The following is a 27028-nucleotide window of genomic DNA, read 5'->3' on the forward strand; positions in this document are numbered from 1 at the left end:
GCCCTGGACATCATCTTATAAAACAAACGTTAAGGAGACTCTGAAAGGTGGAGAGAAAGTGAACTAGCTCTGGACTTTAAGACTTGAAAAGCAACATGGCAGTGAGCTCCTTGAGATTTCTTTTTGTCTCTGTACATCCCAGACTGCGTTGCTGGAGAAGCCCCCTATCCAGATGGACACAGACAAGAAAAGCTTGCTCTCTCTTGCCAAAGGACCAGGAAGTGGGCAGCCTATCTGACCACAAGCATTCTCTGGAAAAACACCTAGGAGGTTTGCAGGCCCCCCTAACTTCCATCAGCAAAGGCCTCATGGAAAGCCTGGACCTCTACCCTTGCCCGAAGTGAAGAGGTACCCTTCCCCGTCCCCACTGGGGTGGCATCAAAGAGGCCCAAAGGGGAGCCTGGACTTGCACCCCCCCACCCAGGGAAGGGGTGGTGTCCCTTCCCCTCTCCATAGAGTCAGGGGAGGCCAGGGGAGGGGCTAGCTTCCCACCGGCTCCTGGTGGCTCTAAGGTGCCTCTCATACTCCCCAGCAGGGTGGTATTGGGGAGCCCACGTGGGGCCTGGACTCCCACCCTGCAGTAAAGCATCGGTGCCTCCTTCCCCTACTGGTCCCTTTTTAGCAGAAGCCTGACAGAGTAAAAGATTTACATTAAATCCAGGGTCTCATAACATAATACCCAGAATGGCCAGGATGTGATCAAAAGTCACTCTTCATCCCTAAAATAGAGCAAAACTAGTCTACATGGATTCAACTTGCTGACAAACATAAGATAAGGAAAGGAAACCTAAAATTTTGAGGGAATAATCTCTGCATTGAGAGGATCATTAATTTGTAAGGTTAAAAAAAAATTCAATGAAAAGACCAATAAGGAAAGTAACTTAAGTTGGTATTTTAAGAGAGAAAAGAAAATAAATTCAAAATCATATAAAACTCGATTAGTAAAACAATTAGCTCTGTAAAATGATAATTTGACTGTCTAAGATGAAGTTATGTAATGGTTTTACCTAAATCAATGGTTGTGTGTGATTAGAATCACTTGGGGAGGTTCTAAAAACTATAGTTGCCCAGCCCCATCCAAGACCAACTAAATCAGAGTAGCCCCACTGATTCTAACATGCAGCCGGGGTTGAGAACGTTGGCCTAAATGAACCATAGGGGATAAATAGAATATAAGTGGAGAAATTTTACAACTTTTGCGTAGTCAGAATAGACGTGATGGAGTTTGTGTACTAAATTTTGCGTGCTCTTTCTAAAGAAGGGCCCTCTTGGGCCATTTATCTTGCTTCATGCACCCTTGTGATGAATCCGATGATCTGGTCCCCAGCCCACGACGATAAATCTGAAGCAGTAATTAAAAGGGAGTCAGTCCCTCGCAGGCAGGCATATTGATGGTTGCAATATATGAAAACTGAAAGTACAGGAGGGCTCTGAGGAGATTTAGTTTAGTTCTACTAGATGGCTTGGTATTAAAAACTTGTTGGAGTGATTTCTTGAGCTGTCTCCTCAGAGCAGTCTTTTTGGAATTAAAGTTCAGTTTTTCAAGAAACTACCGAATACCGAGCTGCGAGACAAACCCTGGAACTCAAACTGCCAATAATCTAGGAGAGAGACCTCCAGTAGGCCTGTCTGAGATTTTTAGCGAAAAGAAAACAATTAGCCATGTGGCTGATACCCATGAACTGGCAGGTTCTAACCCCCTTTCTAGTAAGGAATTTGACACACTTAATCTAAATATGAAAAAGTCAAACTTGCGCGCCACAAATGAGGTACTTGCACCAAAAGGGAAAAATGTCTCAAACGTTTAAATTAATAAAGGAGGCTATGGCAGGCCCAGATTCCTAGGTAACTCTCTCTAAAGGAATTTGTATCGTAAAGTACAAAGTTCATTTGTGATGCGAACGTTACCTAGGTTGTAAATTTTCCTCTTGATGCTGCCCTTAATCCCTGTCAGGATGAGGAATATTTGGAAGAAACTGGAGTTGAATATGGAGATGTCATTTATTCGGTGCAGTTAGATGGGTTGATACTGGAAGTCTATTGAAGAGTTTTGCTGAGTTGCTTTCATGAAGCTGTTAAAATCAAGGGTTGAAAGGCTTTATCGATAAATAGTAGCAACTTAGCCCTTTTGTCAGTCGATTACAGTGATTTGCATTGACCTGAATAATATTGATCAATAGTTCTAGGCTTATAACTAACTGCTTGTGCCTAAAGTCGATTAAACTGGCTTTAAGACAATTTTTTTGTTACTGCTCATGGCATGTATTTTGTAGAAAAGGGTCTGTTTCACCATTAGAATGTCATGTGCTTTAACACACACAGGCATGATTTTTGGAACATGTGGTCCGGGGAGTATGGTCATAGGAACGCCAGTAGCCCCGAAGATGCATCTGTTTTAAAGCACATTTACTAATTACTGTTCGCCATGACAACTCTGAATCCTTAAGAAAGTAAAAGAATACTTTTATAATGTTTAATGAAGCTGGAAAATATTTCTGAAAAAGAGTGTGTTCTTACATGTTCTTCCAACATGGTAACATTTTTTTTAAATGTTTTCTTGAAAGTGATTTTTGTTTGGAAAGGCATAAACTCTTAGTTATCCTGAACTATGCATTCTTTCCATGACACATTTACAAAATTAGGATTTCTCTATTTTCTGGTCACTATTGCTGCATAATAGTTTACCCCAAACTTACAGCCATCTCCTTTTTATTATGGTCATAGGTTCTTTTTTTTTTGTTTTTTTTTTTTTTGCGGTACGCGGGCCTCTCACTGTTGCGGCCTCTCCCGTTGCAGAGCACAGGCTCCGGACGCGCAGGCTCGGCGGCCATGGCTCACGGGCCCAGCCGCTCCGCGGCATGTGGGATCTTCCCGGACCGGGGCACGAACCCGCGTCCCCTGCATCGGCAGGCGGACTCTCAACCACTGCGCCACCAGGGAAGCCCAGTCATAGGTTCTTTTAGGTCAGGAATTCAGAAAGGGCAAAGCAGATGGCTTGTCTCTGCTCTGCAATATCTGGGGCCTCAGCTGAGGAGACTGGAAGGTTGGGGGGTGACTCAAGGGCTGAGAGCTGGAATCATTTGAAGGCTCATTCACTCAGAAGACTGACACCTACCTGGGCTGGGAGGACTTGAAAACCGGGGCTACTGACTGGAGAGCCTTATGAGCCCTTTCGGAGATTCTTGGTTTCCTTATGGCATAGTGGCCACAGGGTAATCAGGCTTCTTACGGGGGGCTTAGGGCTCAGAGCATGAGCGTCCCAGTGAACGAGGCAGAAGCTGCACCCCCTTTTTATGACCTAACCTCGGAAGTCACACAGCATCACCTCTTTGCATTTTATTGGTTAGAAGCAAGTACTATGATCAGCCCAGATTCAAGGGGAGGGAACAGAGACTCCCATCTCTCAATGGGAGGAATGTCAAAGGATTTATGAACAAGTTTTAAACCCTCCACAGTCTACCCCTTGGTCAAAAATTATTTTCATTACTCTGACATTCAAAATATACTCACCCCCACCCAAGATGCCCCAAAGTCTCATCCCCTGATGTCATCAGGTTCAGGGTTGTGGTCCAGGATCTCATCATGTAAGTCAGTTTAGATGCAGTTCCTCAACTAGAGTTCCTTCAATCTGAAGACCTGTGAAACTCAGGTCCTTAAAAGGACAAGTTATCTGCCCCACATACCCAACATACAATGGTGACACAGGGATGGGATACCCCACTAGACACTCCCCATTCCAAGAGATGGGAAATGGGAGGCACATAGTAGCCAAGGGCCATCTGTGTTTGAAACTAAGGAGCCTTCTTGGTCTGCTTCCTGCCCATCAAAGGTTGGGGGTCCAAAAGCCTCTGCACATTTTGTAATGTCTCTGTCCCTTTCAGTCCAACCTGATACAATTCCTTTGAAATCTTGGTGGACTTAACTATACATCAACTTATAATCCACTAAAACCACACCCACAAACCTCTGCAAGATAAGCTGTCCTGTACCTGGGGCTCCTTATGAGCTACTATGGGACAAGGTCCCTACGACTCTTAAGACCCCATTGTTTAATAGAGAAAGGCACGCCCTGAAGATCTTTAATCTGCCTGGAAGTTTCTATGCAACACTGCCTTAGATCTTTCTGAGGTTTTGACAGAGGATTTTACAGTCCCGCTCTGGACTTGATCATTGCCCTGAAACCGTTTCCCAATTTGAGAATCATTTGCCATCTGGAGAAGCTGGGAATAAGAAACAGTTTTATTTTCAAACCCAGCAAGTGCAGGCTGCTTTATATTTCCTCTAAATTTTGCATGAAAGCTGAACCGTTCTGTATTAAGATCATCTCTCTCCTCTCACATGTTTTCATAGACAGCAAGAAGCAGCCAGATGGCACTTCCAGTGTCCTGTCTAGAAATCCTTATCTAGATCATTGAATTTGTTAGGTACATTTTCTGTTTTCTACCTTCCCATAGTCAACAGTGTTGTCAAATTTCCTGCCACTTTGTGTCAAGGGTCCCCTTTCCTCAAGCTTGAAATAATATTTTCCTTGCTTCCCTTCAGGCCCTTGTGACTACCTCCTTAAAGCCCATCGTGATTCCACCAGCAGGCTCCTCAAGGCTCTTCCAGCTGCCACCCACTCCCCAAAGCCAGTGTCAACTGTTTTAGTATTGTGTTACAGTAGCACCTCGCTGCTTCCAAATTTTGATTCCAGTCAACTATCGCTGTGTACCCAACCACCCCAGACTTAGTGGAGTAAAATAAATGACCACTTTATTATTTTTTTTAATTTTTATTTTCTTTTGGAGTAGAGTTGATTCAATGATGTGTTAGTTACAGGTGTACAGCAAAGTGATTCAGTTATACCCATACAAGTATCCTTTCTTTTTCAGATTCTTTTCCCATTTAGGTTATTGCAGAATATTGAGCCCAGTTCCCTGTGCTATACAGTAGGTCCTTGTTGGTTATCTATTTTAAATATAGTAGTGTACCACCATTTTATTATGATCATGGATTCCGTGGGTCAGGCATTTGGAAAGGGCACAATGGGGCCAGTTCACCTTTGTTCCACAATACCTAGGGCTTTGGTTGGGAAGACACGAAAGCTGGCAGTTACTCAACAACTGAGGCTTGGGATCATTGGGACCCTCATATGCTCACTCTTCTGGCGCTGGGGCTGGGAGGGCTCATACCAGGACTGCTGACCAGAGGGTCAACCCTTGACCTCTCCAAGAGGCTTGAGATCCTCACAGCACAGTGACCTCAGGATAGAGCCACCCCCTACATAGTGGCTCAGGGCACAAGCATTGCTTCCAAATGATGAGGGATAAACTCTTATTTATCCCAAACTCTGCATTATTTCTATGACAGATCTGCTTCGCTAAGATCTCTGATTTATAGCTAGTTGGGCCAAGGAGAGAGAGGAAGAGAAGGAGGAAGAAAGAGGGAAAGGGAGAGGAGAAGGGAGATCGGGAGAGACAGATGAACAGAGAACAGAGAGACAAAGCAAGAAATAAAATCACCAGGCATCCTACAGAAAGTCGGAGCAACTGTCTTCCAAGCTTCTGAATGGAAAACAGAATGAACAGTATGTTCTCCATCGTCGAGCAGCCAAATCAATTTGTTAATTGAGATCAAAAGAGCATAAATATTATAACTCTGCCATCAAACCAAAGAACTGAAGTAGGGAATAGAAAATCCCAAAGGCCAAGTGTATATACCACAATACAAGCAGATACCTGAAGAAATGAAATGATTTGCGTACAATTTTATGAAAGATCTTTGTGTTTTAAGCACATCCCTGATTGGGGTGGGGGGCAGCCCCAAGTTAGTGAAGTCCCTTGGAGGTGTTTGCAGAGAGCACTAACCACAGAAGAGAAGAGATCCCCCCACTCAAGAAGACATGGAGTAGCTGCTTCCTGGGAGTAAGTCTGGAACAAGAAGGCCCCAGAGTGAAAACTAGCCAGGAAGCCCTGTAAAAAGGCATGCATTCTCCTCCCTGGTCAGACCTGGATGGCTTTAAAGGAGTTGATCACCATTATAAAAGATTAACTCTTTTCAAAGTCACAAGAGTTCAAGGGCTCGTGGCCTATTCCATTATTAGAGAATTTTGTCATAACGTATCAGGGCCTCTTCTCGTGATTCCCACATTCTCCAGAAGTCTTCAGTTTTTTGAAATTGTTGTTTGGGATCCTGGAATTTACTGCTAGCATTTTGAGGCCCCACAGTTTTCAGTGACAAAGCTTGTGCACACACGTACAGATGCAGACAGAGAAATAAAGATAGAATATGGAGCAAAAGAGACAGCAAGCACAATTTGAAAAGATACTTGCACCCCAATGTTCACTGCAGCACTATTTACAGTAGCCAAAACACAGAAGCAACCTAAATGTCCATCGACAGATGAATGGATAAAGAAGATGTGGTACATATATACAATGGAGTATTACTCAGCCATAAAAAAGAACGAAATAATGTCATTTGCAGCAACATGGATTGTCACACTGAGTGAAGTAAGTCAGACAGAGAAAAATATCATATCGCTTATATGTGGAATCTAAAAAAATGGTACAGATGAACTTATCTACAGTACAGAAATAGAGTCACAGATGTAGAACACAAACGTATGGTTACCAGGGGGAAAGAGGGGAGGAAATTAGGAGATTGGGATTGACATATGCATACTACTATATATAAAATAGATAACTAATAAGGACCTACTGTATAGCACAGGGAACTCTCCTCAATACTCTGTAATGACGTAAAAGAATTTTTACAAGAGTGAATATATGTTTTTAAAAAAGACAGCAAGCAAAATGACTTGTGGTTACAGTGGACTTTGGGGAAGTATTAACCCTGTCCCTGTTCTTGTCCTGCAAAGTGAGGCTGAACCTAATCCAACAACTGTGGGTTTATAGCCTCAACATAATTTTTTTTTAATTATTGAAAACTGGAGATTAGAAACCAAGAATTATCTGTCATTAAGAGAAATCAAATGAAGTTAAATTCTATTGCAATGAATCTTACTATGAGAAGAATATATAGGCCACCAAAAAGTAGTTTAAATTCCAAACCACCTATTTCAAGCAATTTGAATAAACCTATATTCTATTATTATCATATTTTAAATAGTTCCTTTAAGATTACCATTATAGCATTTGTCTGGTTTGTCACCTTCAAAGATTAACTATTTTCTTTGTAAAATTCTCATAATCCTAATGGTACAATTCATGAAAACAGAGAAAAGATAAAGAGAAAATTCAGTATTTTGTGAGTTTGTTCTTACTACCGTGGACCTCTGGCTTTCTAGGTCCAAGTAATGAGCTAATCTTTTTAGCTCTCAAAAGCTAAGTAAGCCAATTTGACTTACAAATATAGAGCTAAGTCTTAAAAGAGGACATTCAGAGGAAACTCTCTGTCATGTTGGTAATGTTCTGTATCTTGATTTGGGTGTCAAAAATCATCCACCTAAACACTTAAAAGTCTGTGAATTTTACTGTACGTAATTTATACCTCAATTTTTAAAATCCTGTTGGACTAATGGGTCAAGGTGTATGGAGTATTTTGGTGTGAGTAGGGTCATATGTTTTAATTTCCAGTTAATTCTTTTCTTACCTGCTATTTATAAAAATAGTAAAAGATAGACAGTATCTATTAACATACTTAGTCTCTGTCATTTAATTGTATTAAAAGGTCCAGGCCAAAGTCTCCATGCTCAAGTCATGATACTTGTTTCTAGTCCAGTAATAACTTTTCTACAGGGGAGGAAGTCTGTTCTCTCCTTTATCCACAATGCTTTGCTGCCAAAGATTACCAGTGGTTAGAAAAAAGTTAAAACTAATATTATAGGGTTGATATGATAATAAATACATTTGAGTATTTACCAACTTTCTATGGAGAGAGATACTGTTTTATTTTTACTTTTATTTATTTTTTTGTTGTTGCGGTATGCAGGCCTCTCACTGCTGTGGCTTCTCCCGTTGCGGAGCACAGGCTCCGGACGCGCAGGCTCAGCGGCCATGGCTCACGGGCCCAGCCGCTCCGCGGCACGTGGGATCTTCCCGGACCGGGGCACGAACCCATGTCCCCTGCATCGGCAGGCAGACTCCCAACCACTGTACCACCAGGGAAGCCCCGAGATACTGTTTTATATACCGTGGAATACTGTAAAATAAAAACAGTACAAGGACACAACTTCATACTTGCCTTGAAAAAGTGAAAGCTGTCAAGCAAGGAGATAATTCTAGTGGGACAAACACACAGATGACGCATAAATGTGACCTGTTAATCAGCTGAGCGATATGGATGCATTTCTTATTAGTGAACCATCCTTACACTTGTGAACCATATGCCCTCATGGTCATGGCATATTAGCCTGCTGAATTGAGTTTGTTAATTATTTTGAGTATTTGCATCTGTCCTTGTGAGATTGGTCTCTAGGTGTGTGTGTGTGTGTGAAAGAGATCTTCATCAAGTTTTGCTACCAGGATTCAATGAAATGAGTCGGGATGGTGTCTGTTTATGTTCTAGAGCATTTTCCATAGCGTAGGAATTACCTGGGACTTGATGGCCTATACTACCATCATCTGTGCCCAGGAACATTTAGGAGAGTGTTTTCTGCCAACATACAAAAAAATTCCCCTAGTTATGAATTGATTCTGATTATTTCATCTTTCTTTGAGTCAGTTTTTAGTAGTTTGTATTTTCCTGTAAAAGCATGCATTTCACAAATACTTAACTTATTAATAGGAAATTACAGATGTTATTCTCATAATTTCCAAAGACATCACACCTTTTCTTAAATCTCTTTCTCATTCCTCATGTTAGATATCTGTGTTTTTGCCTTGTTTTTTCCTGATTAGGCCCTGACAAGGATTTGGTTCTTTAGTGGTCTTTTCAAAGAACCAGCTCTTGGGTTTATCATCTATATTGTTTTTCTCATTCATCGATTTCTGATTTTATCTTCACTAATTTTTACCTTGATAGACTTCTTTTGCTCTTTCTCTAGGTTTTTGGTATTTAATTTACTTCCTTTATTTCTTATTTAATAACAAAAGTATTTAAGGCAATGTGTTTTCTTTTGAATATAGCTTTGGCTGCATCCATGAATTTTTATGTAAAATTCTCTTTCTCATTAACTTCTTCATTGTCTGTAGTTGCAACTATAATCCGGGAGTTGCCTAAAGAGATACTTCTTTTAAAAAATTCTCAGTGATAAGGTTGTGTTGTTAACCTTTATATAATTTCTAGTTTTACTGCACTGTGATCAGGGTCAGTGCATATCCTACTTTTTGTAATTGGGGAGAGGAATGTTACTTTTGGCGCAATACATAATACATATGTGTAAGTGTTTCAGGGACCACAATACATGTGTGTAAAAATTCCATGTAACTGATAATCAAATACGTTGACTATTCAGCCACTCTCCACACTCATTTGCTTTTTGCCTGCTTGAACTGCCAACCACTGGGTCGTCCACTAAAATCACAACTTGGTCCATTTCTCTTGTATAAGAATAATTTTTGCTTTGTATGTTTCAGTACCATGTTATTCAGTGCATGGAGAAGGTGGTTTTGATTTTTTGCTATATTTTTGTCAATATAAAACGAAAAAGTTTTGTTTTTTGCCTTGGATTTTGCTTTGTCTGTTACTACTATTCCCATCCCTAGTTTCTTTCTGGTACGTCTTTGTCCATCCTTTCATTTTTGTTCTGTGTCTTTTTGTTTTAGACGCATCTTTTATAAACAGAGTATAGTTAAATTTCTTTTTTGACCTAATCCGTGACCCGTTTTCCTCCAATAAAAGAATTGTATCCCATTCACATTTCTTAGAGAAACGGACAAATTTTGTTTTCTTAAATTTGATTGTGTTATTTAAACGCTTTCCATTTTTAATACTTCTGTGCTATTTCCTTCTTTTTTTTTCTAGTTGCTATGTTGTTCAAGTTTTATTTATTCTCTTTTTACTAACGATTAGAAAGTTATAACGTTCTTTTTACTTGTCCGGTTATGTTCACTATTTGATCCTCCATAGGAGGAGGGTCTAGGAGAATTGAGTTAGATTAGCATCAGAGATTGTACCTGCCCTGCTCAAAGCTTCAAAACCAAAGAAGAGGAAGGTTTAGATTTATCATAGCATAGAGATCTCACAGATTATGAAAAATAAGAAGGCAACTAGTAGGGGGAAGCCCTGATAAGGAGTTTCACTTTTGTTCAGAGAACTTACTTGTGTGTTCTGGCTGCCCGAAGATAACTGAGGTAGGATCCCTTCCCTAACTGATGTATTCGCATACAGTACCTCCCTTGGCATGGTACTTGTGTAAAGATTTTCAGATTTCGCTGGCATCTCTTCTCTTAGAGTGTAAAGACCCTTGAAGGCAGGGGGTTTTGCTTATTTATCTTTTTATACCTCTGAGTTGCTCCTATTTGATCCTTGCCACAATCTTATGAGGTAGATGAGGCACCTAGTAGGATCCTTATTTTGCAGAAAAGGAGACAGATGGCCTCCCCCAAAATCAAGTGATTCGCTCAGGCTCACACGGCTGGATTGAGATGAACACGCAGGTCATCCCTTACTCCACTGCTTTTTCCCATCTAGCATCCTGTCTCCCAGAACACGAGAGACATCCTGGATGCTGTCTGTCCTGCCTTGGTGACAACAGGATCTTAATCTTCCATTATCTGTGCAGCAGAGGAAAGTAGGTGCTGTTTTCCCTCTTTTCTGCTGGGACTCTGGCATGCGCATAGGCCTGAGAGCACACGTGAAGAATTCCTATGCCCGTCCAGGTGAAGCCACTCAGGCAGGGCGGAATAGGGAAGGGCAGGAAGGGAATTCCACACCCCGAGGTGGGAAGGTGGCTGAGAGAACAGTCATAGGCGCCTCTGCTCTAGCCCGACAGCATCCAGGAGGGGACCTTCTATCTGGATGGTTTCAGCATTCACTGCTGAATCGGTCCCTCTCCCCGGACCCCTGCAGCTGATGTTCCTGGGATATGCAGGCGGAGTTAGTGCTGTTAGAATTCTCATTTTATTAGGCTTTAATCAAGCTCTCCTGTGAAGTGCTACATAAATTTCATTTTGAATTTTGTATATAAAATAAATGAGAGAGAAGGATCATAGACGTAACATGTTTTTTTAAACGAAAATGATATTTTTAATTTACTCATATAAAAATCATCTGGGAGTGGGGGAGGGAAGGACTGGGAGTTTGGGGCTAGCAGATGCACACCAGTATATATAGGATGGATAAACAACAAGGTCCTACTGTATAGCACAGGGAACTATATTCAACATCCTGTGATAAACCATGATGGAAAAGAAATGAAAAAGAGTATATATATGTATAACTAACTCACTTTGCTGTACAGCAGAAATTGACACAACACTGTAAATCAACTATACTTCAGTAAAATATTTTTAAAAGGAACTTTAAAAAAAGCCAGTGTACACCAAACCAAACCAAAAAACAAAAACAAAAAAAAATCATCTAAGTGTCAGAAAGATTGATACATTCTCTTATCCATGGCCTCAGAAAACCCATGATCTAACGTAGGTTTGTGAAATGATTTCCAACTCCTTGAATATTTTCCCTTCTCTCCATTGAGCGCTGACCCTCGTATTCTTTAAAATCAACCTAAGAACTCACCTCCTATGAAAATTTATTTATGTGACATTTAGGGATACTTATTTTTACAGCTTACGTTCATTTGTACATGTTATTTGGAAAAGCCTACTCTGATAGAAAGAACATGGGTCTGGGTCAGTCTGCAGGCCTGAGTTCCAGTTTCAGGGTCTGCAAATCAGCTAACTTCTTTGAGCCTCAGTTTTCTTATCTGTAATATATGGGCATGAGACTTAATGATCTTCCAAACGTATGAACTGTTAAAGTGTTCTTCGGTTGTTGGGTATTTGTCTCTTCCACTCATCCAACTGGATCATGAATCCCCCTAGAACAGAGATTATACCTTCTGCATCTTTGGTACTTCCATCCCCACCCCCAGGCTGCCTGGTACTCTGCATTGCCCCCAGTGGGTATCCTGTCAATGCTGATTGCCAGACTGACAGCACCTGTGGCAGCCAGGAGGTGGCACTTTGGTATTTTCTGCAATAGAAGAACAAACCACTGAACAAGAAATCACTCGGGTTTCTGCTTTATTGACCAAGATAGATCTAGGGATCAAAATAACCAAGGAGCTATATATTTTTTTAAATTTGCGTATAAATAAATAAAATTGGCTTTTGGCAGTGGTGATTGTATACAGGTCTGTGCGTCTTAATACATGCACAGATTTCTGTAACCACCACCACAATGAGGATACAGAGTCATTCCATTACCCCCAAAAAACTCCTTTGTATCAGACTCCCCCTGACCCCAGTCCCTGACAACTATATTCTAGAATATCACATAAGTGGAGTCGTGTAGTAGGTAACCTTTTGAGACTGGCTGCTTTCACTCAGCGTAATGCCTTTGAAAATAAACCATAGTGATGCATATCAATAATTTGTATTATTCATTCCCTTTTATTGCTGAATAACATTCCATTGTATAGATGTATCACAGTTTGCTTATTCACCTATTGATGGATATTCTGGTGCTTTCCAGTTCGGGGCAGTTACGAATAGAGCTGCTGTAAACATTCATGTGTAAGTTTTTGTGTGAACATAAATTTTTATTTCTCTGGGATAAATGCCTAGGACCGAGATTTCTGGTTCACGTGGTAATTCTATGTTTAACTTTTTGAGTAACTGCGGAACTGTTTTCCCAGCGATCGTACCATTTTACATTCCCTCCAACAATGTATGAGAGTTGAGTGTTCTACGTTCTCTTTGGTAGTGTCACTTTTGTTGTTCTTCTTTGCTTTTATTTTGGCCATTCTGATAGGCTTGTGGTGATATCTTGTTACAGTCTTAATTTGCATTTCTGTAGTGCCTAGTGATGTTGAGCACCTATTTGCCACCCACAGGTCTTCTTTGGTGAAGTGACTTCACATCTTTTGCCCATTTTAAGTTGACTTGTTTGTGCTCTTGTTGTTGAGTTTTAAGAGTTCTTTATATATTCTGGACACAGGTCCTTTATCAGATATATCTCTGCAAATATTTTCTCCCAGTCTGTGGGCAGTCTTTCCATTCTCCTACCAATGTCTTTCATAGAGAAAAGTTCTAAATTTTATGAAGTTTAGTTTAACAGTTTTTTTTTTTGTCTTTTATGAGTTGTGCTTTTGGTGTCATTTCTAAGAAATCTTTGCCCAATCCAAGGTCACAGAGATTTTCTCCTGTGTTTTCTTCTAAAAGTTTTATGGTTTTACATTTTACATTTATATCTATGACCCATTTTGAATTAATTTTTCATGAGGTGTGAGATTTAGGTCAATGTTTATTTCTTTTGGCATGTGGATGTCCAAATGTTCTGAGTTACCCAAATGTCCAAAGTATCCTTTCTCCATTGAACTGCCTTTGCATCTTTGTGAAAAATCAATCGGTCATTTTTGTGTGAGACTATATCTGGCTCTCCATTCTCTTCCCACTGATCTATGTTTTTATCCCTTTGACAGTCCTTTTGACAATTACATTGTCTTGATTATTGTAGCTTTATAGTAAGAAAATCAGCTACTGTGAGTCCTCCAACTTTGTTCTTTTTCAAAATTGTTTTGGCTACTCTGGTTCCTTTGCCTTTCCATATACATTTTAGAATCAGCTCGTTGATATCTACCAAAAATTCTGCTGGGATTTTGGTTGGGATTGCATTAAATCTATAGATCGATTTGGGGGAAATTGGCAGTATTCAACAATATTGAATTTTCCAAACCATGAACACATTATTCCTCTCTGTGTGTTTAGATTTTCTTTTATTCCTGTCATCAGCATGTTCATTGGATTTCTTTCATCAACATTTCATAGTTTTCAGCTTACAGGTCTTACACACATTTTGTTATATTTATATCTAAGTATTTTGGGTTTTGAAGTTGTGTATGGTTTTGGTTTTAAATTTCTGTTTCCAGTTTTTCATTGCTGGTATACAGAAATATTTTTGTCTGTTGACCTTGTGTTTTGTGACCTTGCCAAACCCACTAATTAGTTCTGAGAGCTATTTTGTAAATTCCTTGGGATTTTCTATATAGATGATCATGTAATCTGAAAATAAAGTCATTTGTTTCTTCCCTTTTAAGCTGTATGCCTTTTAATTTATTTAAACCTGCCTTAAGGCACTGGCTAGGGCTTCCAGTATGAAGTCGCCCAGCAGCAGTAATGGTAGAAATCCTTACATTGCTCCTGATCTTTGGGGAAACCATTCAGTATTTCACCACTTTGTAAGATGTTAGCTGTGGCGTTTTTGTAGATGTCATTAATAGGTTGAATTCTCTTCTAATCCTGTTTGCTGAGAGATTTATATCATGAATGGGTGTTGAATTTTGTCAAATGCTTTTTCTGCGTCAATTGATATGATAGGTTTCTTTTTTTATATATCTTTATTGGAGTATAATTGCTTTACAGTATGTTAGCTTCTGCTGTATAACAAAGTGAATCAGCTATAAGTATACATATAATCCCCATATCCCCTCCTTCTTGCATCTCCCTCCCACCCTCCCTATCCCACCCCTGTAGGTTGTCACAAAGCATCAAGCCGATCTCCCTGTGCTATGGAGCAGCTTCCCACTAGCCATCTATTTTACATGTGGTAGTGCATATGTCATTGCTACTCTCTCACTTTGTCCCAGCTTTCCCTTCCCCGTGTCCTCAAGTCCATTCTCTACGTCTGCGTCTTTATTCCTGCCCTGCCACTAGGTTCATCAGTACCGTTTTTTTTTAGATTCCATATATGTGCGTTAGCACACAATATTTGTTTTTCTCATTCTGACTTAGTTCACTCTGTATGATAGACTCTGGGTCCATCCACCTCACTACAGATAAGTCAATTTTGTTTCTTTTTATGGCTGCGTAATATTCCATTGTGTATATATATGCCACATCTTCTTTACGCATTCATCTGTCAGTGGACATTTAGGTTGCTTCCATGTCCTGACAATTGTAAATAGTGTAGCTTTGTTGTTGGTTTTTTCTGTTGCTATGGTGGATTACATTGATTGATATTTTTAATACAAAACTAGCTATGCATTTCTTAGAGTAACTTCACTTGGTCATGATGCATTTTTGTTTTTATGTATTTTTGGATTTGATTTGCTGATATCTTGGCCATTCTAATTACATCCATGTTCATGAAGGATATTGGATATTGGTTTGTAGTTTTCTTGTACTGCCTTTGTCTATTTTTGGCATCAGGACAGTGCTCATAAAATGAGTTGTGAAGTGTTCCCTTCTCTTCCATTTTCTAGAGGAGATGTGGAGAATTGGTGTTATTTCTTCTTTAAATATTTGGTAGAATTTACCAAGGCAATCATCTGAGCCTTCTGGAGTTTTCTTTTTTGAAAGGTTCTTAACTACAAATTTGATTTCTTTAATAGATATAGCAGTATTCAGGTTATCTATGTCTTCTTGGGTGAATTTTGGTAGTTTATGGCTTTCAAGGAATTGTTTGGTTTTGTCAAAGTTGTTGAACTTATGTGCATAAAGTTGTAAATATTCCTTTATTATCCTTTTAATGTCTATGTGGTCTGTAGTAATAGCCCCTCTTCCATTTCTGATATGGGTAATTAAGTCTTCTCTCTTTTATTCTTTCAGACTAGAGATTCAGCAATTGTATTTATCTTTTGACAGAACCAGCTCTTTGTTTCATCGATTTTACCTTATTGTTTTTCTGCTTTTAATTTTGTTAATTTTTGTTCTTATCTTTATTATTTCCTTTCATCTGCTTATTTCATGAAGCTCGATAAGGATTAATGTCATCAGAGTTACTGAGTAGAACCATTACAAACTGTATTTTTAAATTCATTCTTTTGAGAACCACCCTTACAGTTTCCATGCCTTGTCTCTTTGCAGTTGACTGGTCTGAGCGTCTCCAATGGGAAGGACCAACTGGTAGTGTTCCATACAAAGGACAACAAAGACCTCATCGTCTGTCTCTTCAGCAAACAGCCAACCCACGAGAGTCGAATTGGAGAGCTGGTTGGAGTCCTGGTGAATCATTTCAAGAGGTAAAGTTTGATTTTTGTTTAACTAAGTTGAAAATATATGATATCTTTCATCATAATTCTCACTGAACTTGTTTTGTGCCAACTTTAGTGTACTAAGTTATTTTCCTTCTTAAGGAAAACTTAAATCATCTGTTTCCCAGAAGGCAAAATTAGCATCCAGCCTTAGTTTCAAGATTAGGGATGATCGTCTACTTTTCCAGCCTCCAGCTGAACCAACAATGAGAGATTTCCCCAATGGTGATTTCTTCACTGCCAATCCAAATGTAATTAAATCCAAAAGACAGAAAACTTACTTTATATTCTTATTGTCACAGCTTCTCATTTACCCCACATATAATCAGTTAGAATAGCTACTATGAATATAAACAAATTAGAAGGCAGGTTTAGGATGACATGTAGGTCCACAAAGACTAAAAGGATTCTTTTTTTTTTTTTAATAAAGTGATTTATTTTCTTACAATTCTGGAGGCTAGATTTTGAGATCAAGGTGTCTGCAGGGTTTGTTTCTTCTGAGGCCACTCTTCTTGGCTTGTAGATGGCCATCTTCTCTCTGTGTCTTCACATGGTCTTCCTTCTGTACATGACTATGTCCAAATTTCCTCTTCCTTTAAGGATACCAGTCATGTTGGATTAAGACTCACCTTAATGACCTTATTTTGACTAAAGGGATTCTGAAGAGGCAATTACCTCTGCAAAAACATGGAGTCATGAGGGAACGTGGCATTGTCTGAGAACTTCATAGTAGCCCTAGGCGATACCTGGGGTAGTTGTCTATGTCTGTGTAGTGAACAGTGAAGTGAGAGATATAAAAGGGGAGCAGACCCTGATGGTGATGGGGCCCAGTGAATGGATCATTTCAAGCAGAGAAGTGACTTGTCTGGTTATTTATTAGAGTTGTTTTAGAGATGGGGTTTCTCTTCCCAAAGGAGGTCATGGAGTATTTGGAGTTGGGTGTTTCTCTGACTCCAAACTCAGATGTTCTTCCCGTTGTGGCACACTGTCTCTGCCACCCCACCACCCTGATGCCAGAAGGAGACCACTCCTCCAAACTCAGGGACTGAGAAATGAGCCCAGTGTCCAGTTCCTTTTCTTCCTAAAAGACATTTACTAAGTTGCCAACAGTAATCTAGTTCCTCATGAGTATTTCTTTTCCTTTAAGTTTAGACATGGCTTTTCTGTAAACAAAGGCATATTGAGAATCTGATGTCCGCACGTATAATTCTGCTGTGTTCCTTTTTACTGATAAATGTATGGAGTATAATTTTATTTTTTTTTTTTTTTTTTTTTTTTTTTTTTTTTTGCGGTACGCGGGCATCTCACTGCTGTGGCCTCTCCCGTTGCGGAGCACAGGCTCTGGACGCGCAGGCTCAGCGGCCCTGGCTCACGGGCCCAGCCGCTGCGCAGCATGTGGGATCTTCCCGGACCGGGGCACGAACCCGTGTCCCCTGCATTGGCAGGCGGACTCCCAACCACTGCGCCACCAGGGAAGCCCTGGAGTATAATTTTAAAAGTGAGCTGCGCAGGCCGTTTATTTTATGTTCTTAAACCTTGTATCCTAGATCAAGACAGATCTTTAAATATCTTATATAATTAAATGTTTTTAAATGCTATGAATAAAATAATGTTTCATGGTCATCTGGTGGGAAAAAATAAGATCCGACTAAGGAATTACCAAAAGACAATAATAAACATATAGGCCTTTGAAAAATTCCCTTCCATCTGCCAAATAATTATAAAGTAAGAGAAATACTGAAGCGTTTAGAATGGAAGGGAAGGACATGGAGAAGGCATCTCTACAATAAAGTCTATAACTCAAATAAACAGGCCTATTTTCCTCCTAATATGTAGTTATAGCAAAGTATGGATAATCAAAGGGATTTTAATCTTTACCTTTCATTTGGATGCCTGTAGTAATAGTTTTTGCCTGGGAAACTGAAATATTTTTTCTCAGTCTGAGTCCTTGTTTCTCACATTCTAACCACTGTTAAATGCCTCCACAAGTGGTGGAAATATGTGAATCTGGTTCGAGAATCCATCAACTGCTTTCTTTTCCTAGCATGTGTTCTAAGATACATTTCTATCTCGAATATATGTAAGAATTTTTTTAACATCTTTATTGGAATATAATTGCTTTACAGTGGTGTGTTAGTTTCTGCTGTATCACAAAATGAGTCAGCTATATGCATACATCTATCCCCATATCCCCTCCCTCTTGCGTCTCCCTCCCACCCTCCCTATCCCACCCCTCTAGGTGGTCACAAAGCACCGAGCTGATCTCCCTGTGCTATGCGGCTGCTTCCCACTAGCTATCTGTTTTACATTTGGTAGTGTATATATGTCCATGCCACTCTCTCACTTCGTGCCAGCTTACCCTTCCCCCTCCCCGTGTCCTCAAGTCCATTCCCTACGTCTGCGTCTTCATTCCTGTGTTGCCCCTAGGTTCTTCAGAACGTTTTTTTTTTATATAGATTCCATATGTATATATATGTGTTAGCATACGGCATTTGTTTTTCTCTTTCTGACTTACCTCACTCTGTATGACAGAATCTAGGTCCATCCACCTCACTACAAATAACTCAATTTCGTTTCTTTTATGGCTGAGTAATATTCCATTGTGTATATGTGCCACATCTTCTTTATCCATTCATCTGTCGATGGACACTTAGGTTGCTTCCATGTCCTGGCTATTGTAAATAGAGCTGCAATGAACATTGTGGTACATGACTCTTTGTGAATTATGGTTTTCTCTGGGTATATATATGTCCAGTAGTGGGATTGCTGGGTCATATGGTAGTTCTATTTTAGTTTTTTAAGGAACCTGCGTACTGTTCTCCATAGTGGCTGTATCAATTTACATTCCCACCAACAGTGCAAGAGGGTTCCCTTTCCTCCACACCCTCTCCAGCATTTATTGTTTGTAGACTTTTTGATGATGGCCATTCCGACCAGTGTGAGGTGATACACCATTGTAGTTTTGATTTGCATTTCTCCGATGATTAGTGATGTTGAGCATCCTTTCATGTGTTTGTTGGCAATCTGTATATCTTCTTTGGAGAAATGTCTGTTTAGGTCTTCTGCCCATTTTTGGATTGGGTTGTTTGGGTTTTTTTTTGATATTGAGCTGCATGAGCTGCTTGTATATTTTGGAGATTCATCCTTTGTCAGTTGCTTCATTTGCAAATATTTTCCTCCCATCCTGAGGGTTGTCATTTCATCTTGTTTATGGTTTCCTTTGCTGTGAAAAAGCTTTTAAGTTTCATTAGGTCCCACTTGTTTATGTTTGTTTTTGTTTTTATTTCCCTTTCTCTAGGAGGTGGATCAAAAAGGATCTTGCTGTGATTTATGTCATAGAGTGTTCTGCCTGTGTTTTCCTCTAAGAGTTTTATAAGTGTCTGGCCTGCTACTTTACCACATTCATTGACGAGCTCTAGTAGTTTTCTGGTAGCATCTTTAGGATTCTCTATGTATAGTATCATGTCATCTGCAAACAGTGACAGTTTTACTTCTTCTTTTCCCATTTGGATTCCTTTTATTTCTTTTTCTTCTCTGATTGCTGTGGCTAAAACTTCCAAAACTATGTTGAATAATAGTCGTGAGAGTGGGCAACCTTGTCTTGTTCCTGATTTTAGTGGAAATGGTTTCAGGTTTCCACCATTGAGAACAATGTTGACTGTGGGTGTTTCATATATGGCCTTTATTATGTTGCGGTAACTTCCCTCTATGCCTACTTTCTGGAAGGTTTTTATCATAAATGGGTGCTGAATTTTGTCAAAAGCTTTTTCTGCATCTACTGAGATTATCATATGGTTTTTATCCTTCAATTTGTTAACTTGGTTTATCACATTGATTGATTTGCATGTATTGAAGAATCCTTGCATTCCTGGGATAAACCCCACTTGATCATGGTGTATGATCCTTTTAATGTGCTGTTGGATTCTGTTTGCTAGTATTTTGTTGAGGATTTTTGCATCTATGTTCATCAGTGATATTGGCCTGTAGTTTTCTTTTTTTGTGGCATGTTCGGTTTTGGTATCAGGGTGATGGTGGCCTCGTAGAATGAGCTTGGGAGTGTTCCTCCCTCTGCTATATTTTGGAAGTGTTTGACAAGGATAGGTGTTAGCTCTTCTCTAAATGTTTGATAGAATTCGCCTGTGAAGCCATCTGGTCCTGGGCTTTTGTTTGTTGGAAGATTTTTAATCACAGTCTCAATTTCAGTGCTTGTGATTGGTCTGTTTATATTTTCTATTTCTTCCTGGTTCAGTCTCAGAAGGTTGTGCTTTTCTAAGAATTGGTCAGTTTCTTCCAGGTTGTCCATTTTATTGGCATATAGTTGCTACTGTAGTAATCTCTCATGATCCTTTGTATTTCTGCAGTGTCAGTTGTTACTTCTCCTTTTTCATTTCTAATTCTGTTGATTTGAGTCTTCCCCCTTTTTTTCTTGATGAGTCTGGCTAGTGGCTTATCAATTTTTTTTATCTTCTCAAAGCAGCAGCTTCTAGTTTTATTGATCTTTGCTATTGTTTCCTGCATTTCTTTTTCATTTATTTCTGATCTGATCTTTATGATTTCTTTCCTTCTGCTAAGTATGCATTTTTTTGTTCTTCTTTCTCTAATTGCTTTAGGTGTAAGGTTAGGTTGTTTATTTGAGATGTTTCTTGTTTCTTGAGGTAGGAATGTATTGCTATAAACTTCCCTCTTAGAACTGCTTTTGCTGCACCCCATAGGTTTTGGGTCCTCGTGTTTTCATTGTCCTTTGTTTCTAGGTATTTTTTGATTTCCTCTTTGATTTCTTCAGTGATCTCTTGGTTATTTAGTAGTGTATTGTTTAGCCTGCCTGTGTTTGTATTTTTTACAGTTTTTTTCCTGTAACTGATATCTAGTCTTACAGTGTTGTGGTCAGAAAAGATACTTGATATGATTTCAGTTTTCTTAAATTTACCAGGGCTTGATTTGTGACCCAAGATATGATCTATCCTGGAGAATGTTCTATGAGCACTTGAGAAGAAAGTGTATTCTGTCATTTTCAGATGGAATGTCCTATAAATATCAATTAAGTCCATCTTGTTTAATGTGTCATTTAAAGCTTGTGTTTCTTTCTTTATTTTCATTTTGGTTGATTTGTCCATTAGTGAAAGTGGGTTGTTAAAGTCTCCTACTATTATTGTGTTACTGTCAATTTCCCTCTTATGGCTGTTAACATTTGCCTTACGTATTGAGGTGCTCCTATGTTGGGTGCATAAATATTTACAATTGTTGTATCTTCTTCTTGGATTGATGCCTTGATCATTATGTAGTGTTGTTCTTTGTCTTATTTTAAAGTCTATTTTGTCTGGCATGAGAATTGCTACTCCAGCTTTCTTTTGATTTTCATTTGCATGGAACATCCATTTCCATCCCCTCACTTTCAGTCTGTATGTGTCCCTAGGTCTGAAGTGGGTCTCTTGTAGACAGCATATGTACAGGTCCTGTTTTTTTATCCATTCAACCAGTCTGTGTCTTTTGGTTGGAGCATTTAATCCATTTACATTTAAGGTAATTATCGATATGTATGTTCCTGTTACCATTTTCTTAATTGTTTTGGATTTTTTATTGTAGGTCTTTTCCTTCTTTTGCGTTTCCTATCTAGAGAAGTTCCTTTAGCATTTGTTGTGAAGCTGGTTTTGTGGTGCTGAATTCTCTTAGCTTTTGCTTGTCTGTAAAGTTTTTAATTTCTCCATTGAATCTGAATGAGATCCTTGCTGGGTAGAGTAATCTTGGTTGTAGGTTTTCCTCTTTCATCACTTTAAGCATGTCCTGCCACTCCCTTCTGGCTTGCAGAGTTTCTGCTGAAAGATCAGCTGTTAACCTTATGGGGATTCCCTTGTATGTTATTTGTTGCTTTTCCTTCGCTGCTTTTAATATTTTTTCTTTGTATTTAATTTTTGATAGTTTGATTAATATGTGTCTTGGCATGTTTCTCCTTGCATTTATCCTGTATGAGACTCTCTGTGCTTCCTGGACTTGATTGACTATTTCCTTTCCCATATTAGGGAAGTTTTCAATTATAATCTCTTCAAATATTTTCTCAGTCCCTTTCTTTTTCTCTTCTTCTTCTGGGATCCCTATAATTCGAATGTTGGTGTGTTTAATGTTGTCCCAGAGGTCTCTGCCACGGTCCTCAATTCTTTTCATTCTTTTTTCTTTATTCTGTTCCATGGCAGTGATTTCCACCGTTCTGTCTTGCGGATCACTTATCCGTTCTTCTACCCCAGTTATTCTGCTATTGATTCCTTCTAGAGAATTTTTAATTTCATTTATTGTATAGTTCATCATTGTTTGTTTGCTCTTTAGTTCTTCTAGGTCCCTGTTAAACGTTTCTTGTATTTTCTCCATTCTATTTCCAAGATTTTGGATCATCTTTACTATCATTACTGTGAATTCTTTTTCAGGTAGACTGCCTATTTCCTCTTCATTTGTTTGGTCTGTTTTGGGGTTTTACCTTGCTCCTACATCTGCTGTGTATTCTGTCTTCTCATTTTGCTTAACTTACTGTGTTTGGGGTCTCCTTTTCACAGGCTGCAGGTTTGTAGTTCCTGTTGTTTTTGGTGTCTGCCCCCGGTGGGTAAGGTTGGTTCAGTGGCTTGTGTGGGCTTCCTGGTTGAGGGGACTGGTGCCTGTGTTCTGATGGTTGAGGCTTGATCTTTTCTTTCTGGTGGGCAGGACCATGTCTGGTGGTGTGTTTTGGGGTGTCTGTGACCTTATTATGATTTTAGGCAGCCTCTCTGCTAATGAGTGGTGTTGTGTTCCTGTCTTACTAGTTGTTTGGTATGGGGTGTCCAGCACTGGACCTTGCTGGTCGTTGAGTGGAGCTGGGTCTTAGTGTTGAGACGGAGATCTGTGGGAGAGCTCTCGCCGATTGATATCACATGGGGCCTGGAGGTCTCTGGTGGTCCAGTGTCCTGAATTCGGCTCTCCCACCTCAGAGGCTCAGGTCTGACACCCAGCCGGAGCACCAAGAACCTGTCAGCCACACAGTACTTCTGTGATCATGGACCAGGCAGTTAACTTCTCTGTGCCTCAGATTTCCTTTAGTGCAGCACCTCCTTGCCCCAGAGGCCCAGTCAGGTGTGAGGGAAGGGCTGTTGTTCACAGGCTCTGCAGGGAGGAAGCCCACGAGGCTGGCGCAGGACGCTTTGAATATACGTAAGAATTTTAAATGTCTTTACAATTTATAAATGGAAGGAAGAGAAGACTGTCAAGATACTGGATTTTTTTTTTTAGTTCCTTTTTTTTTTTTTTGGCACTTCTTTGTGTGTTTATTTATTGGCATATAGTTGAATATAGGGCTGTGCCCTAAGAATACAAGGATGGTTCTCCATTAGAAAGGTCTATCTATTCACATAATAGTTCATAATAGAACACAAAAGTACTATTTGATTAAATTCAATATTTATTATTCTTCATAAATCTTCAGTAATATAGGAATAGGAACAAAAAAGAAGCAAACCTGCAGCTGCCAACCATAATCATTAGAGCAGAAATGGTAACAGGGATACACCCAGAGCACCTTTGGGCTAAGGAACTTCTACGTCATGCTGACCCCAGTGTATAGAAGGTGAAGAGGAAGGACAGAGTCAGCCCAGGGAAGAAGTGGCCTCAGGCAGAGGCTGCTGCAGTTTGGAGAGAGGAGGACGTGAGGTCAACAGCCTGAACTGAAACTGTAGGACAACCCTAGCGTGGTAACCTCACCTCTTCTAGGGCTGCATTTCAGCAAATAACTGCCCCCACTCAAAGCAAATAATGAGCCAGAAAGAAAACAGCAAGAGAACTGTGCACAGGCAAGATGAAAATAAGGAGCAAAGAAAACAAGGAAAGCCATATGAAGAGAAAAGGAAAATACAGGAGTAAACTTTACATTAAAAAAGGCGGGGCGGGACTAGCCTTACCCTTATGCCTAAAACAACAACAACAGCGCAAAGACAGGATCTGTGAAACAGCCATTTTCAAGACCGTAGATGTCAGGCAGTGAAGGACAGTGATTCCTGAGAGGTGAAAAGCAAACAGGGTGAGCCCTACAGTTACCCCAGCACACTGCCTTGGGTGAGCTCCAGGCCATGGTGCATGCAGGGGGAACCCAGGGGAAGCACAAGGATTCCCTGGGTTCAGGAGATGGAGGCATGTGTCTGGGGAGACCAAGTAAGCTAAAGTTTGCAGGACAAAGTACCAGAGAGGAGCAGAGAGAGAGAAGGCTAGAGATCTGTGTAGGATCCCCCTCAAGTCCCACCTAATAAATCTTAAGAGCAAGACCCAAAAGGATCAAACTGCTACCAAGTAATTTAACTGTGTCCTAGAACAAAGCTCATGAATATGTATAGCAATGCAAAAATATCCACCCCCAACAAGGTAGAATTCACAATGTCTGACATCCAATCAAAGATTACCAGGCATACAAATAGGCAGGAAAATGCAATCCAGTATGAGGGGAAAACCATCATCCAATTGAAACCAACCCGAACTGACAAAGGTGTTAGGATTAGCAGACCCAGACATGAAAACAGTTATTATAATTAAATTGCAGGTGTTCAAAAGTTAAGTAGAGACATGGAAACTATAATAAAAAGACTCACCAAACTTCTAGATGAAAAATGCACTGATGTTTGAAATATTTCATGATTACAAACAAAAACAAAAATGTTAAAGCTTATGGCTTTCTCCTCTACCTAATGAATTTCTCATGACCATCTTCTCTCGCGAGCTGAAGCCAGCCCTTTCCTGGCACTTCCTTCTATACTAATCTGAAACTAAATCCAACTAAATATAAATTCGCCTTTCTCTGAGCTCCTTCAGTCTTTACTTAACCTGGACCCATTATTTCTGCCCCTGCAAGAACTCACGCACACATTTCACATTTTCTAAAACATTTGAAGATAGTCTTTTAATAAAGTATATTCAAAGGGGTGACATTTACAATATTTAGCAACCAGCATGGCTCAAGCACAGACCATTCAGAACAGACGCCCTCCAGAAACGCCTGATCTGGCCATACCAGCAAGTCCTGGCTATATTCCACAGACCGGAAGTTATACCGAAGCAGAAAGGTAGGGGTCCCAGAGTCAAAAATATTTAGGATTCCCTGATGAAGTTAAACAGGTTTCTTTACTGCAGTACTTCTCAGAGCTTTTAATATGCTTTGTTCATTTTAAATACAGCCAATTAAAAAATTGTAAGGACATACATATGTGTGCATGTATATATATCACACACACACAATTATGTATATTATAGACTATATCCAGAAAGACATTCAGGAAATGAGTAACTGTGTTTGTCTCTGGAGAGGGGAGATGGGGTACTGGGAGAAAGAGGCATAGGAGGTATAGGAGGGAGATTCATTTTTCATTGTAAACCTTTTGCAACAAAAATATGTGTTATTTATCTAAAATTTTTTTCATTTAAATAATAAACGGCAGCTAGTTTTCAGGTCTATTATAGATGGCTCTAAATTCATGGTTATTTTCCTTTTCTGTTTAGAAAAGTAGAAAAGAACAAAAGAGCTTTCTAAGTGAATGATTTATCTCATGGCATTGAATAAGTTGAAATAAACCCAAATAAAACCTTTTGGAATACTACTGTTCTCTGGGGTCCCATTGTGTCGGTCACATGAAGCTCAGGTGAGGTTTCTTTGTGCTGGTTATGCCAGTGGTTTCCCAGGCCAGTTTGCTTTGCAGAGGTTATGAAAATGGCTGACTTGACTTTCGGTTTGTATCTCATGCTCAGCAGTGACTACCTACCGGTAGTGAGCTTTTCTGCCCACTAGTAAACAGATGGCCTCACACCGGCCACCCTACAGAGTTACCTGAATTACCAGAAACTCTGTAATATTAAGCTGTCAAAGGACCCATCTGCCCTAAGCAGCTGTGCAGGCATTCCTATCTGGATGCTGGAAACCTCAGTATAACCCCAGTCTTAGGCACAGAAACTTCTTATTTTTCCTGTTCTGTTTCTGTGGATGAAAGCCAGAAGTCAGTGCCATCTGCTTCTGGTTTTTCATAAGCAGCATCTTTAACATCTGCTTAATTAAAGGAGCACTGCTACTGAGTTTAACTGAATGCCTGACCTGCTTCTCTGTTGTAGTTTGCTTATGTTCTTTTTTTTTTTTTTTTTTTGGCGGTACACGGGCCTCTCACTGTTGTGGCCTCTCCCGTTGGGGAGCACAGGCTCCGGACGCGCAGGCTCAGTGGCCATAATTCACGGGCCCAGCCGCTCCGCAGCATGTGGGATCTTCCTGGACCGGGGCACGAACCCGCGTCCCCTGCATCGGCAGGCGGACTCTCAACCACTGCGCCACCAGGGAAGCCCTGCTTATGTTCTTTTTAACTCACACTAAAACTATGGGTAGAACCAGACGAAGAAGCAGGCCGTTGGTTATGGCCACAGGGGCCAAGGGAGAGGAGGCCTCCTGAGCAGGGGTGAAGGTGGAGGAGTGAGGCCGCCTCACAAAGGCCTCTGATCCTGGCCTCTCCGTCCAGTGCTTCCGATGCGCACGCCTTCCTGCTCCTCTGCCCCTGAACCCAGATACCCGTTTTCCTGGCTCGTAATCTGTATTCCCAAACTGCTCTCCTTGAATGCCTGGCTACTAATCATAGTAGTTTATATTACAACTAAAAATATTTACGTGAAATAGAGATAGCTGAAAATAACGTAGATAGACAACTCCAGTTGTCCCTCAGAATCCGAGGGAGGATTGGTTCAAAGACCCACCGGCAGGAGATCCGCAGATGCTCAAGTCCCCTAGTCGGCCCTCTGTATCCACAGTTCCTTATCCGTGGATTCAGCCAACTGGGGAATCGTGTGGTCCTGTAGTATTTATTGAAAAAAATCCACGTATAAGTAGATCCAGGCAGTTCAAACCTATGTTGTTCAAGGGTCAACTGTATAGCAGATTGGTTAATTAAATTGTGGCATCTTCTGAATGGAGTATTG

At 40.1% G+C, this 27028-nt stretch overlaps 1 protein-coding gene across 1 annotated transcript in view; it reads left to right on the plus strand.

Annotated features, from left to right (window-relative positions):
* Positions 1-27028, plus strand: part of MYO1D (myosin ID) — a 341349-nt gene that overhangs the window by 226342 nt on the left and 87979 nt on the right. The window contains exon 21 of the mRNA XM_065896475.1: positions 15912-16066. Within this exon, the coding sequence (XP_065752547.1) occupies positions 15912-16066 (155 nt within the window). The remainder of the gene's footprint in view (positions 1-15911; positions 16067-27028) is intronic.

Source organism: Phocoena phocoena, chromosome 19, assembly GCF_963924675.1.
Source record: "Phocoena phocoena chromosome 19, mPhoPho1.1, whole genome shotgun sequence".
NCBI classification, from domain to species: domain Eukaryota; kingdom Metazoa; phylum Chordata; class Mammalia; order Artiodactyla; family Phocoenidae; genus Phocoena; species Phocoena phocoena.